The 15,291-nt window shown below is 44.3% G+C and overlaps 1 protein-coding gene across 1 annotated transcript in view; it reads left to right on the top strand.

Moving 5' to 3' along the window:
- Positions 1–15,291, top strand: part of USP53 (ubiquitin specific peptidase 53) — a 321,924-nt gene that overhangs the window by 131,878 nt on the left and 174,755 nt on the right. The window contains exon 6 of the mRNA XM_069630685.1: positions 4,725–4,830. Within this exon, the coding sequence (XP_069486786.1) occupies positions 4,725–4,830 (106 nt within the window). The remainder of the gene's footprint in view (positions 1–4,724; positions 4,831–15,291) is intronic.

Raw genomic sequence — 15,291 nt, 5'->3', positions numbered from 1 at the left:
CGGCAACTGACTGAGATGGAATAAAAATAATGTATGTTTGTTTATGTCTATTCTAAAGGATTTAGAGAACTCCCATCTAGAGTTGAAAAGGTCAGCGAACACCTCTACGTCTTTTAATAACTATATAATGACCGTATTGGCTACAATTGGGAAAGACAGGTCAATATGTATTCGAGCAAAAACTCATTCCCATAAATACGATCCTGGAGTACAACAAATGAAAAGGAGCATTCCGAAAAGAGTTAAGGCAAGTTTAGAATGTCACACATGGGGGACTGGAGGTAAAAACCATTAAGATTAAAACAATAAAGCAGAAATTGAAGAATTGGACCAAAACCCATCGGTTTACTTTGCTTCAAAATGATAGTGAGGCTATGCTGACCTCTTTGAGGGAGGGGAGTTCATGTACGTTTTGGAGCCTGATCAATGACATAGAAAGGACACAATGTTCCCTACAAACTAATCCTATAATGGAGGAGTTGTGGTCTGTGCATTTTAGGGATTTGTACAAATTAGACAATATATTAGTGGCAATTACCCTGATGTAAATCCCGTCTTGTGGTCATTGGAGTGTACCTCGGAAGAAATGGCAGAAAGAATATCCAAGGCCAGTTCCTCGAGAGTGGGTGGCCCTAATTCCCTAATTTATGTGATATTTAAACAGAATATTTATTTGTGGTCCAGAACATTGTATGTACTCTTTACTGACATGGTTAACACACAACAAATTCCCACATCCTGGAAAATCTCTTATATAATTCCAGTATATAAGAAGGGGGACAGGTAAGAATGGCCCAAGGGCAGGCTGAACTCTTGAGAAAGGATGTATGAAAGCAATCTAAACAATAGTACTGTGGTGCCAAAATAAAAGAATGTTTAACCAAAGTTTTATAAAAATAGGATAATTTAATTAAACTGACAATACAAAAACACTAGTCAAAAACACATGGCATACCCCTCTAATAGGAGACACAGAATATGCAGACTTTGTAAGGGCCAGGGCCCCCTGGGTTCGTAGACATGGATGTAGTGGCTATAAATTCAGTAGCAATGTCAAGTTCACTGAAGATGTATTTAAAGAAGGTACCAAGTAGGGTTGTGTTAATCATTAGGGCCCTTTAATGCAAGTTAAGGGCGACCGAATCACTTCAAATGTCTTTTAATGCTTCTTTTTTGGGGCTTAACCAACACCATTTAGCTAGGCTTGTAGGCGCTTTAACTAGGTTGATTTGGCATCAGGTAGTTTAGAATCGGGGGTTCGCAGTTGGTCTCGGTGGTTGAGATAGGAGAGTTGGCTTGAGACTGTCCATTGTTGCGATGTGGTCCTGTAGGAGTGATTGGCTCGAATCAGCATTTCAAATCTGTCGAGTTTCCTTAAAGAGGTCCAGCGATGTAATGCAGGTTTTGTGGGTTGATCGGCTCAAGTGGCAGGAGCTCAGGCAGGCATTAAGTCAAGTCCTTATCTAGATGGCTCAATAGCGCATCGAAAAATGGTTAGGGCAGGCAGCTCCAGGTTCATGTAGCGGCTCAAAGCATCTTGAGATGGTCAAAGCTGGAAAAGCGATCCCAGAACTATTTCTTGACTTCTGGGTGATGGAGGCTCTCCAAGGCAAGACAAGTCCTTTTTGTGCACTTTCCAACCATGAATGTTTAAGAGAGCACTTGCTTGGACTGTCGCCTCCAGTGAGCAGGTTCCTGAGTAGGGATGGTCTAAGTTTGCAGTAGGATTATCCTAGTTCTCCCTACACTGGCTTCCATTGGAATCCAAAATTATGTTTAAATTACTATGCATTACCTATATAGGCAATTCATTGGCAAACATCTTGTCAGGCTGAGAACTCATCTCTGGGGGTTCAAGAGGCCATCTAAACTAGACTTCTATCTGCCTGGAAGTATGTAAATTCAAGTCGTCCTCTTCTTTGAAAAGGTCTTTCTCAGGGGCTGAAGTCTCAGCTTGGAATGCTTTACCCATTGACCTCCATTTTATCACTGACATTTTGAGGTTTAGAAAATCTCCTGAAAGCCTGGTTATGTTAATCAGTCTTTTAATGTGTTTCAACAATTTAATCTCATTTACTTTGTGAATTTTGTGATAACTTTGGAAAGGTTTTAATTGTTGTGGGTTTTGTTTGTTCATATATGTTGTATATTTCAAACCGTAAAGCGCTCCGATGCAATTGTGTCTGGTTCATGCTATGAAAGAATTTTAAATAAATAGGTCTTGTACAGCGAGAGGGTCACCCCCAATGTTCCTCTAGGATAGTTGAGGGAAGGGTCTTTCTCCCTCTTTCTCCCTCCATGGAGTCTTTATCTTTACCTCTGTGCATAAAGCTTTGGAACAGCATGTACCCCCAATAAAGATCCAGATAAAATCCTTCTTCTGTGGTACAAAAAGATGATTCAACATGGTTGCGGTCCATCCCCTTCAATAGTCAATCTTCTACATGGTACTGGCTGCCTTTTAGCCTTCTGTAAGTGGTTCAACATGGTGATGTCCTAACCAGTGAACCTGGTCTGCAGGAAGTGGGGAGTAGGCACTTTACCCCAGCAAGAATCCAAGACGGTGGGACCTTTCTGTGGAATGAGGTTTCTCTGCTGTGTAATCTAATGCTGTCCCTTTCTCCTGTCTGCCAACATAAAAATTACCACTCTGGTGTAATTTCCTTTGGCCTGGCATAGCCTGTTTTCTGAAGTACTGGTCCTCTTCCCTGCCCCCTGGGAGCGGTTTGTGTCCCCCTAAAGGTGACAAACATTTCACATTGAAGACCATAATTGTATCTAGGGCACAGCCCAAATGGTCTGCTTTCGATGAAGCTCTGCCCAAGACCGTGAATACACAGGCTGCCCTGACAGGATGATAACTACAAACAAAGCTCATAATAAAATGACACAAAACAGTTTGGCCAGTAAAATTGTGGATTCCCAGAGACCACGATATCTTAGCCAGACATAGCTTATATTTCGATTTGTTATCTACCACCAGGTACTGGGACCACAAACTTCTGATTTCATTTAGGATCAGAACCACCAAAGATTACAGTTGTTGGAGCTTTGTGCTCCATCAGTCTCTTGGCAGGAATGCATGGGTCACTTTATTCTGCTGTATTGTCCAACTACAAGGCAGCTGCATGCTTTTCAGCATGGAGCATTAAGAAGGGGGTGGGAGGGGTTCAGATTAGCAGTTCTCACTTTCAGAGACAGATTTACATGCATGATTTAATTGATGCATATGGAATTTGCTCAGGCTACTACACCCAGGCAGATTTCATTCTGTCAAAGGGGTGCCCTGTGGCTTGCACTGTTGATTGCTATTTTGAGAATTTGTATATGGAATGGTGGGTGCTGAAATAAGGTAAGTATGTTGGGGGGAGGGGATAGATGTTAGGGGGGAGGATGGCGACTGAGGCAGCCGGCCATCAGGCGGCATGTAACGCAGGCTTTCACCTGCAGTTCAAGCCCGCGTTACTAGCAACCTGATTGGCTGGCACCCCCACCACGGTGCTGATGCCCATTTATTGCAAGAAAGTGTGAATTAAGAGCTGCATTTTATTTCCCATCGGTTTGCATATTATTACTGAGTTATTACCCCCTAGTTGGAGCCATGATTTATTTATTCATTTTATGTTATATAAAGTTTATCCTGAGGGGGGGGGTTTACCTACACTTTTGTGAGCAACTGTTTATTGAGATTTATTTCTGACGTTAAATGAGCAAATACCTGCATTTGGAGGGTTATTTAATCTTTCTTCACAAGTGTGACATCTGAAAGTATGCCCTGTATTCACTACTGGTGGAGGCATACTAGCCGAAGAAGTGCAAGCAGGTGCCACTGACCTCCTTAGACCAATCCCCTGGTCATATTAATAGACTCTGGTACTTGTGTGAATGTGTAGCCCATCTCCTGTTTCCCCCCACCAACAGGTCGCCTGAGCCCAGTTTTACCTGAGAGACACTTCGTTATGGCACAAAGAAACATGTTACATAGAGAAACCCAAACACTTAACATAACAGGATCAGAGTTAAGTTTCCTACATCCAGACCTGAAATGTTGCTGTCAGAGGTGTGGGGAAATTGAAGCAAATGGGGCCGGAAAGGAGCTGGTTGGTGGGTGGAACCTAGTTTTTCAGGTTTGTTTTTAGTAGTTGGGCACCAGTGCCGGCCGTAGTGGCAGCAGCGCCCCGGGTAGAAAAAGAACAATTTGGCGCCCTCCCGCCGCACCCCTGGTAAATTGGGGGGGAGGGGGGTGCAGGCGTCAAATGTTCCTTTTTGTGGTGGGAGAAATGTCATTTTAACATTAAATGCGCTCGCGGGAGCCAGCGCATTTAACAACAATAAGGGGCTGGGGTGCCCTATTAAGATGATTATCACCCCACTCCTGCGCCCGAGCAGGGTGGTAATTATCTCAATAGGGTGTCAGCACCCTATTGTTAAATGGTGCCGCAAGCGCATTTAATTTCAAAATGACATTTCTCCAACAACGCCAGCTCTGGGTAGCCCATGAAAGGCTCCAATGAGCTGGAGGACTATGGCACACCAGGCGGTCGCCCGGCCCGCACTCCCCCCAAGTCCGGCTCGGTTGAGTATGGTGTAAGAGTTGTTTGCTTTCTGCACTTTTTTGTAACCTTGGAGCAGCTTCTGTTGTTGTTGGCATAGTGACCAATATTTATAGTTCAGTCTATTCTGCACTGTCAGGGCTGATGCTTGATCCTGTACTTCGTTTGCAGTAATGAAGTTGACAGAATACTGGAGAGACACGAGCGGCTGAAGCCTGAAATGTTTGCAGAGTTGCTGCAGGCGGCAAACACTGCTGATGACTTCCGGAAATGTCCCGTAAGTACATTGTGCAAATCTCAGCGGATTCATAGTGCTTTTTAAATCTATGGAGTAATGTTGCCTTACCATGGCAATTAGTTTGACTTTCCTAAGAAACTGTGTCTAAATAATCTTATATTTTGCGTCACTCAAGTAGTGAATGAAACAGAACCCCAAACATTTAAATGTATAAATCAATAGGTCACATTCACAAGGATGTTTTGCCAGCACAAATACTTTTGAAGCTTCTCAAAGGAGACAATTGTCTGACCGAGCTAGAACTACGAGTGTTCAGACTGGCCTGTATTTATGGCACTGACTGAATGGATGGGAGGAGGCTGGCTCTCCACCTTCCCCAATTTATATATGTAAACTGGGAATGGCCAAGGACAGGCATTGTAAATGAGGGACACAGCTACAAACTAAGCAGCATGTGCAGATTCATAAAAGCAGAGAATCACTTCCTCCTCTTCTCCCATGTCACAATTTGTGGCACCTTGTTTCACTACCTCCAAAGTGTAATCTTTGTTCACGTTTGATCTTTCGGTGTGCATGTTATCTGATAGAAACTTTCTCCTGGAGATTTGCACCTTCGTCGTGACTCTGGGTGCTCTTACGTCCAACATTTGCAAAAGGGTCAGTCTGCAGTGTTTACAGCTCAGAATTGTTGAAAGTTGCGTAATATTGTTATTTGCAAATCTTTTACTTGGCTTGAAATGTTGCTGCCAAAAATAGGTATGGTTGAAAGTAGGACAGTTGCTAAGGCACCAAATGTGCTGTGTCCTTAACCTCAAAAGTATGAACTCCGATGGATTATCAGTTTGTTTAGTGCCAAGAGGCTGACAAAATGGCATGAGGCATCCTATACAAGGCCAGTCTACCTTATTAGTTTCTGTAAACAACTCCACAGTTAAAAATATTGCAAGTTAGTAAGTAAGATTACAGGTACATTGCATGACCAAGAGGAATCATGCAGGGACAGCATTGGGATTCAAATATGTATAGATCTTGTGCAAGGGTTAAATGGCTTCAAGGAGGAGGAACGTCATTGTGTCTTGATGATCTTACTGTAACTGTCCTTGTACAGCTGATTTCTCCATCCTCAGACACTGCAACTTATACTAAACATAGAATTGCAACGCAAATGACATATGGGCTTTTCTCGTAAATGAGCAGTTAACATTGTGTACCCCCACTTTATAGAGGAGTATTTTTTGACTTGTTTTGTTTGTGGAGCTTTCCCGATATCTTTAAGAGTTTATTTATTTAGCATTTATAAAGGGCGCTAAACCCAAGGGCACCTAGGAGGGCGCTAAACCCAAGGGCACCTAGGCACTGCTTTATCCTTCATTACTGGAACTCCTTCAAAGATTTAAATCAAGCTAGCTCTTGGGCAGAGTTCATGCATCTACTGATTGCTGTTTATAGAAAAGCCTCAAACACCCATGGTTTCATGTTAATTTACTCTGCAACAGTATACCTATGGTATTTTTACCAGTGACCACTCCAGCCAAGGCCAGGAGATCCCTCATAAAATGAGTCACTCGGTCTCCCGAAAATACATTTTGAAAGGGCACTTTTCTCTGCCTATTGGATCACTGCAGGAGCCAATGCAATTTGACAATTTATAAGTAGGAACCAACTGTTTCCAGCCCACCCCTAAACATTTTGACTTCCTGAGGACATTCATTCTTTCCATAGGGTAGCAGATGTTTTCTATAGATTTGTGTATGGGCCATCTGTTCATGCTGTCTCGTCCCCAACTATGGGGGGCGTAATGGAAGGGGTTAGCTATTTGCCAGCCCAGGAGTATGGGCATTTTTTTTGGCAGCTATTGTGAATTATTTCGTTCTGGTCTATCCATGGTTGTTTCTAGTGTGACCAATAATAATAATCCGACATTTAAACAGGAATTATGCACTTTATACCATTGTTTTAGATACATGCCAAACTCTCTGGATTACTTCGCAAAACAAATAATTATTTATATTTTTGGCTAAATCTGATCTGTTGTTGTGTAGAAGGGCTACTTGACAAGGATATCCAAGCGTTTCTATATTAATTCCTTAGTAGTGTGAGCTTAGTTTCATAATACAAATGGGACACGCAGCCACCATAACAGTAGGACTACACTTTGCCAGTGCCTACCACGACTACTGTCTGGTGGTTGGAAAAGGGATGCGTCGGAGTCGATTCCAGACAGTCCGCTGCCAATTAACTGTGTGATTTGGGTGAAACTGTAAGAAAAACAAGGAAACGTGTCCCAACAGGAAAAAAGATTCAAAGAATGCTAGATAACCCAATTAGCTGCATCCTGTTTCTCTATATCGATAAATAAATACATCCACACACTCTTTCAAATAGATGTGTGATGTAAGATCTAGTCCTATTTGCTAGAATGTACACCTTAGGCACCCATATATCACACCCAAATCACATCTCCTGTGTTACTCAGTCATATTCTCGGATTCAAAAAAGGGATGATGCATTGACTTGTGCAAAGTGTTATATTGATGAACACATACAACCTATTGGTCTTAAGCACAACATTTTTTCTGATAACACAATTTATTGAAAACAATGCAAAAAACACAACATAAACAAAAGGGAAATCATAAATGAACCCAAAATATTCTCAAAATTGAGAAATTAACATAAGCTTCACCTATTGAAACAAAAACAAAACCAAAATATTTCAGAAAATTGGCATCAAATGAGTTTGATATGCATGGATTCATTGCATGCAATAATGCTGTTATTAAATATAACAGGTCTCAATCACAATGTGTAGGCACTATAGCCTCAGAGTTAATCAAATCAATCTACTCCAGGTCAGTGTCCAGAATAGTACTAAATAATCAAATCGGTCTACTCAGGGTCTACGTAGAGTGGCTGAAAAAGATGAAAACTCTGCCAACTACCACTCGCTTGGGAGAATGTTATCCAAGCAGGTGTATGCTACGTTTCAGCGTTGATAGTTGTGTATAACGCCTTCCTCAGGAGCAGAGTTAGATGTATAGAAAAGGTGACCCCTGGGGAATAAAATGCAATATTTAAACAAATGCAAACAAGAACAATAAAGGCTAGAAATACAAATAAACAACACTTTAAAACAGGGACAGTTGGCTCCTGCAGCAGACCTGAAACAAAGTCTGTAATACAGTCAATGCTCCCTGAGTGGAGATAATAATATAAAATCTGCATCCACCCGAAATACAGTGGGTGCTATCGCATGTGAATGCACTAAAAAAACTATTTGGACTAGGACTTAAGCATGGCAATGGACATGAAGCAGAAAGCAGGGAGACAAGGAAGGAAAAAAGGCAAACTGCACTGAACCAGGCTACAGGCATCCCTAAGTGAAATAGCTAATATGGTCATATGAATGATACGAAACACCAAGAAAAGAAGGGAAAGGGGTTAAAATACATGTCGAATCACAGATGACTTACGGTTCTCAAATCTGCCGGGCCTCGGATGCGGAGTGGCACGGAAAAGAATTCCCGGTTAGTGCACCGTGCCTCTCAGAAAATTAGAAGTAGGAGCTGTATCCGTAATTAATTGCCGACGAGGAGCACAACAGTGCGAGGTGTCCGTGACCTGTATGGAGGAAAGCCCAAAAAGGAAGCTATCAAGAGGGCCATTAAATCTACCAGTGCCGAGGCCCATGCTCGCCAAATAAGAAAACAAAAAGGCAGGGCTTAATCAGTGATTAAGTCCATAATTTGCCTAACTACCGTCGGTCTAACCTGCTAGATGTATGATGTGATTTGTAAATTCATGCTGCAGGTATAAAGTGCATCCCAGCGTGTGGATGCAGAAGTTTTGAAGAATAGCGGGTGCGTGTTAAGTTAATGCATTCCCGTCTACAAAACAAACAGAGAGAGGGACAGCAAATAAATGCCAGTATCCCAGACAGCCAGTAGCTACACGATACTATGAGGCAAGATGGAAAAACTCACCCTTGCCCCGGAGCCCTATGCTTCGTGTTTGTTCTTGGCTACTGTATAGCGTCTTCTTACTGATTGACGTCTGCAACCATGGAAACGCCAATATTTTAACTACTAAATGTGGTCACACATGTAATCCTCTCTTGGGGCAAACTTCTTATTTTGGGTTCAAGAAGATTTTCCCTTGGCGTGAACCTCGCTCTTTTGAGGGCATGTGAGACCAACTTTCTGGCATACCCTCTCTGCCTTAAATCACTAGCTAATCTGTTAGCATGTTGGTAATAGTCTGATACTTCTGTGCAATTGCGCCTCAGTCTCGAAAATTGACTGTAAGGCAGATTTTCTTTGAGGGACCTCGGGTGGAAGCTGGTGAAGTGGAGGGTGGTGTTCCTGTCTGTTTTTTAATACAAAGTACAGTTAAGATGTCCCATCTGTGCCCTAAGCTCCAAATCCAGGAAATTGATTGATGTCTTATCATGTTCCATGGTGAATATGATAGTGGAATGTTGACTATTGAGATAAATGAAGAAAGCATTGAGAGAGTCTACATTGCCCTGCCAAATGAAGATCACATCGTCTATATAACGATACCACTTCCTGATTTGCAATCTAAATTGGTTGTTAGTTGGTAGCACAAACCGTTCCTCGAACACAGCCATAAAAAGAATGGCTAGCCTAGGGGCAAAAGCCGCCCCCATAGCAGTACCCCTTATCTGCAAGTAATATTGTCCTGCATATACAAAGACATTTTTGTAGGGCAATGGTCATTAGATCAATAATGAACCCTCCTGGGACCCTCAGTTGTGTCCCCTGATGGATCAGGAAGCTCTGAATGATCTCTATGGCCTCCTCTTGGGGTATGTTAGTATACAAAAACTTAATGTCCATTGTAACCAGGAGATCTTTTTCGCTATCAAATGGTTCACCTTTGAAGATGTTATTCGTGGCCATAGTATCTTTCAAATACGTACCGGTATTCTGACTTATGGGTTGCAGGAAACAAATCGATAAACCTACACAAGGGTGGGTTCAACTAAAGAGCCTCAGCCCGATATTATTGGTCTACCCGGGGGGGGTCAGATTCATGTTTGTGAATTTTAGGGAGGGCATAGAATGAAGGTGTCCTTTCCTCTGAGTGAGTCAAATTTTCCAGTTCCTCTCGTGTGATCCAAGAGCGGTCAGCTGCAAATTGGGTAGTTTCCCTAATTTCCTCTTTGATCTCTGGAGTTGGATCCTTGCGTAATGGCCGATCGCACCCATTGTTCTCTAATAGGTCCATCACCATTTTGTGGTATTTAATCTGGGAGAAGACCACAATGCCTCCCCTTTGTCCGCAGGCTTGATTATTAAGGCTGTATTAGCTGTTAGTTCATCCATAGCCTGTTTCTCAGTGTTGGACAGATTGTGTCTAGTTTTTTGTGTATCTTTTTGCAGCCTCTTGAGGTCCGATATTACACATTTTTCAAAGAGAATTATTTCTTGTGGTACTTGATTATCAAGTGGAGTAAAGTTCGACGGGACCCTTAGGCCTGTTTCTGCTGTATTCAGTTCTTGCTCTTTGTCACTAAAGAAATTACTGAGGCGGACCTTCCTAAAGAACTGCCTAACTTCACCCTGAGCGGTGAACCAATCGGTCCGATTAGTCAGTACGAATGATAAACCTTTACCAAGGAGTTGGATTTGTATAGGTGACAGTTCAATATCTGATAGATTGAAGACTGGAATATCACTATCCACAGTCCTCTGAGGTCTGGAATTATTCACAACTGCTATTGAATGTATCCCCTCCTGCGGGGCCGTTGAACCGTCTGCTGCCCCATGGGTCCCATGTCTGATAGTATGGATCCCCTTGGAAGCCTCGGAACTGGGTGAACTGTAAGCATGTGAAATGAAAAGGAGCTTCGTTCGAATTGCTATTACATGCTTTCCAATGTAATAATGAATATAATAATCTGTGGCACAAGCCGATGTAGCATGTGGCTGTTACCTCAAAGCGTGGGGGTATGATCCCACCCCTGAGTGGCAGAGCTCTGGCTTGAGTGATAATGTAGAATGATGATAACCCAGGCTTACACCGCAGGGAATCTTGATTCTATTAAAGACAAGGAGGTGCGCATTTTGTTTAAACTTTTTAATGCCACTGCTGACAGCAGCTTTTTTCAAATGTTGCATTATTTCTTAATCCGTAAAACAACCACTAAACAAAACTTGCACTACATGACACTACAAATCCCCGGAAGTCCACTGTGCCTCTGTAGTTTTGTGTCTAGTTTCATAACCAATCATAATCCACGACCGCACCTGTAAGACTCTCCACAGCTCTGAAGAAGCCCTCTGTTCAGTTGCTCTTAAGATCATCACCCAGGAGTCAACTAGACACACAATTAGGGAGGGAATACACAGCAAAGTCCAACACAACCAAATTACAACAGCCTTAGCATACAAGTCAGTACAATCAAGGCACCCACCCTGCGTATGTTGGGTGGGATAATGCTTGCCTCTGTCTCTTTAATAGAATCAAGACTCCTAGCACTGTAAGCCTGGGTAATGTCAAGAACGGAGGCGAGCATTATGCTTTTTCAAAGCTGTCTAAAACCAGTATTTGCGTACTTGATCAAAAAAACATTTTACATTTTCTATTTGACCGAATTATTTTGATAGTTTTTTCGGTCAAATATTAAATAAAATAAATATATGGGGAGGGGTAAGGGAATAGGTTAAGGTAGGGGGGAGGTTGCATGGGGTCTTCCCCTGAATTTTGGACCCCAAAAAAGACCCAAAGAAAATGGTCAAATTGAATAAGATCAAATATTAGACTTAAACCTCTAAAACCATCACAGCCACTGATGATACAGGCTTTAAGTAGGTGGTCTTAAATGTAGCCTCCGTGGACCAATCAGTGGATTTCAAAATGTCATGCAGGGAAGCACCTGCCTCGAAGGTCTTGGATGCCATCGCTGCTCGGACAGAATGGGCCCCAAATCTATTCCCGCTAAGTGCATGTGCTTCTCTAACTCACCTAGCTATGGTGGCTGAAGCTACCGCATGAAAAAGCTTGATGTGCACGATCAGCAACTGATGCACCCCTCGAGGCCTCACCCCCTAAGTAGCGTTCCCATAGTCTTTAATGCTCTGAGCTACACACAGTTTGGGCTCATCTGGGAAATACGGGTAAGAAGTGACAGAGGAACCGCTCTTAGTTCTTTTAGCAATCTGAAAAGTCACCCCTTCCAGGTACAACATCTTCCTGTTCACTTCAGCGCCTTAACATCGGACACCCTCCGACATGAAACTAAGCACAGCAACATCGCCAGTTTACTGGAAAGACGATGTATAGACAACTGCTCATTGACCGGCCACTGCTTAAAGAGTCAGAAGACCACTTCCACATCCCAGTCTAACCACAGCTGGGTGTTCTCATTTCTAGTGGATGCAGAAATAGCCGACCTGTATACTCCTAAGGTGCAGAAAGCTCGCCCATCCTGGCACAATTCCTCCAGCAAATTCAGAACCGGAACTACAGGTGCAGAAACGGGATGAACATGTTGCTGCATGCACTATTTTTCCCACTTGGCTCAAGCGTCGTCTTAGCTCCTAACAGTCGAAGGTGCACTAGTCTCTGAGGCAGCCCGCAGCGTCTTTCGAAAGGACTGTCAAATCCCATTGTTGCCTGAAATTCTGCACGCCAATAGCTGCAGTGCCCCTGCCTGCACCAGGGGATGCTCCTGGCCTTCCTGGCTGCTCAACAGGTTTGGCCGACACGGTATGACCCTCGAAAATCAGAGCAAAGTTCCATCAGAATCGGAAACCATACTTGCGATTTCCACAGCAGCACCACCACAATCGCCATTTCCGTCTGCTCCCTGCGGACCTTTGCTAGAGTCCTCGCTAGCATGATGAATTTGGGGGGGGGAAAGGCTCCCAGCGCTCCCGTCCAAATGTGGAGAAAAGCATTTGTCCCCAGCGGCCACGGGTCCAACCACCAGCTGAAATACCTGGGCATCTGTGCATTCAACCTGGAGGCGAAAAGATCTATGTCTAACTGCCCCCAGAGTTTCTTTAACTGGAAGAACACTGGCTTGTGCAACTTCCAATTGCTGGCATCCTTCAGATAACTAGAGTTCCAGTCTGCAATCACGTTCTGCTTCTCTGGAAAATATTCCACCGCTACTGCTAACTTCTTCTCTAGGCAGTAATGCCAGAAGCCCTTTGCCTTCTGTACCAGCAGTTTCGATTGAGTTCCCCCTAATGTATATGTATCGCACTGCTGAGATGTTGTCCATCTTCAACAGAAGGCAACAGTTTGCTTTTTCTTTTGCAAAGGCCCTTACTGCGAAGGAGCCCTCTAGTAGTTCTAAACAGTGTAGTTTCAGCTCTTGTGCCCCAACCAGCTCGCGTCCGATTCTATCACAATCTGAAAATTGCTGTGCCATGCCAGGCTTCCATGTTTTGCAACCACCAACCGAGTTGTGCTCTCCCGTCCTCCTCTAACAGAACACACTGGTGATATTTGACTCTTCCCCAACGCCCCACCCCTACAAGTGCCTGATTTTCAGCCTCTGCAGTGCTCTGTATGTAGGATCACCGGGAATATGGACTGAATCGAGGCTGCTAGCAGCCCCACTATACTTGCTAGATTCCGAAGTGAAATAGGCATCTTCTGAATCGCTATTCTCGACTTTCTTTATTGCTTTCATTGTCTGCTGCAGCAATTCCAGAGAGTCTTTTCTGGTGCCTATCACAAACCCCATAAACTCCATACGTAGCCTCAGAACTAGCTCTGATTTCTCCTGATTGATGAGAAACCCTAATGAGGTCAGCAGGGCACTCATCGTTTGCACCTGACTCACTAATTTCGCTTTGCCTGTGCCAAGATCCGAATGTCGTCTAGTTAAACTTTAATTCTGATTCTGCCACCAATCTCATGACTTTGGTGTATGCCCAGGGAGCCGAGGCAAGTCCAAAAGGGAGGCACAAGAACTGCCAGCTCTGCCCTCTCCATATACATTTCATGAACCTCCTCTGGTCTCGTGCTACCGGAATGGTCTAAGAGGCGTCTTTCAAGTTGACCCTTGCCAGACAATCTGCTTTGCTCAGAATATCCCTGAGGAGGTGAATACCCTTCATCTTGAAGTGCCTGTAGACAAGTTGTTGAGCTCCTTCAAGTTGATGATTGGCCACAACTTCCCTTTCCAGTGCACCAGGTACATATTGCTGTAGAAGCCCGCCTGCCTTGATGGACACGGCTCTATCGCACCCTTCTGTAACACTCCACTGCTTTGCGTCAAGGAGCCTCTCCTCCCTCGACATTCTGAGCCGCGCTGAGTTAGGGCCCTTGTCACAGAGCGCGCATAAACTCTAGCCCGAAGCCTGCTACCGTCTGCAATACCCTAGCATCGCATGATGGCGTTCGCCTTTTGGTTATACACAGGAATGTCTGACCCCCCCAACCCTGGGGTAATGCTTTCATTGCGCACTTAATACTGGCAGCGCTTTGTTGTCTGTAGCCTCTGCGACCCCCCCTGCCTTTGCAGGGGAAAAAGGCGTCATGCTGCCTATTCTCTCAGTATTGGACTCTGGGTCCTTGGGGCCTCCTTGTCCAGCTGAGAAGACTGGCCGAACGGCCCCTGTGTCTGCTGGTTCCCTTGAACACCTGTCCAGGGAATCTTTTTCGAATGGGCGTCTGTGCTTTTTCCTGGACTGTATAAGTCCCTACGAACTGGGACATCTCCTTAACAAGGACCTCCCTGAAAAGCATATCCTGTGCTGATTCGCCCACTTGATAGTTGTCGAGATCCCCCAGTTTGCCATCAATTTTCAGCAACAGACTGCGATGCCTCGCAGAGAAGAGAGCAAACTGCCCTCTGTGCCCAGCTGGCCAGGCTGACTGCTTCTACGGGCTCTCTCCGCCAAGTCCATTATTTTGGCCATGGGACCTGCTATGTCCAGGACCATGTCCTGGCAACTCTTCCAGGCCTGGTCAACACCTCTCTTGGTGTCTTTTTGCTTTTGGCTTTGGTGACAAAGGTAACCATTTTTGCGCCAGACTCCAGTGTTTCCATAACCTTACCTGGGGAATTCTGCCCTCGTTCTGAAACGCACCTCCTTCTCCAGCGGTTTTCTGATATGTTTTACCATGTATTGGGCCACTCTCGGGGAGGGCACCATTCTGTAGACTTCGGGTGTCTAATGTTCTCGGGGTCGAACATGTCTGCCATGTCGTCCCCATACTCCAGATTAACTTTGGCCAACTGCCCTTTCTTGGGCTCATCAGCGGTTTTGCCGCCATTATTCTTGTTGCTATTGTCCACCTCATCATCGTCTGACTGGAGATCATTTCCATCCTTCACCTCATCTTCGGAGGTGACTTAGCCCTCATTGACTGCCTCTATACCCCTGGGGTAGGGGGGGGTAAGAGGTTCGGCACTGCCGTTTTCCCTAAAGTGCTCTTCAGCTTTGCTAACAGTGGGGGCTCTTCCGGGCCTTGTCCTCCTCCTTAGATGCAACCCCTTTTCTGGGCTATTTGCCT

This window comes from Ambystoma mexicanum, chromosome 6q (genome assembly GCF_040938575.1).
Source record: "Ambystoma mexicanum isolate Mex_15411 chromosome 6q, UKY_AmexF1_1, whole genome shotgun sequence".
In the NCBI taxonomy this organism is placed as follows: domain Eukaryota; kingdom Metazoa; phylum Chordata; class Amphibia; order Caudata; family Ambystomatidae; genus Ambystoma; species Ambystoma mexicanum.
This window is presented reverse-complemented; position numbering and strand designations above follow the sequence as displayed.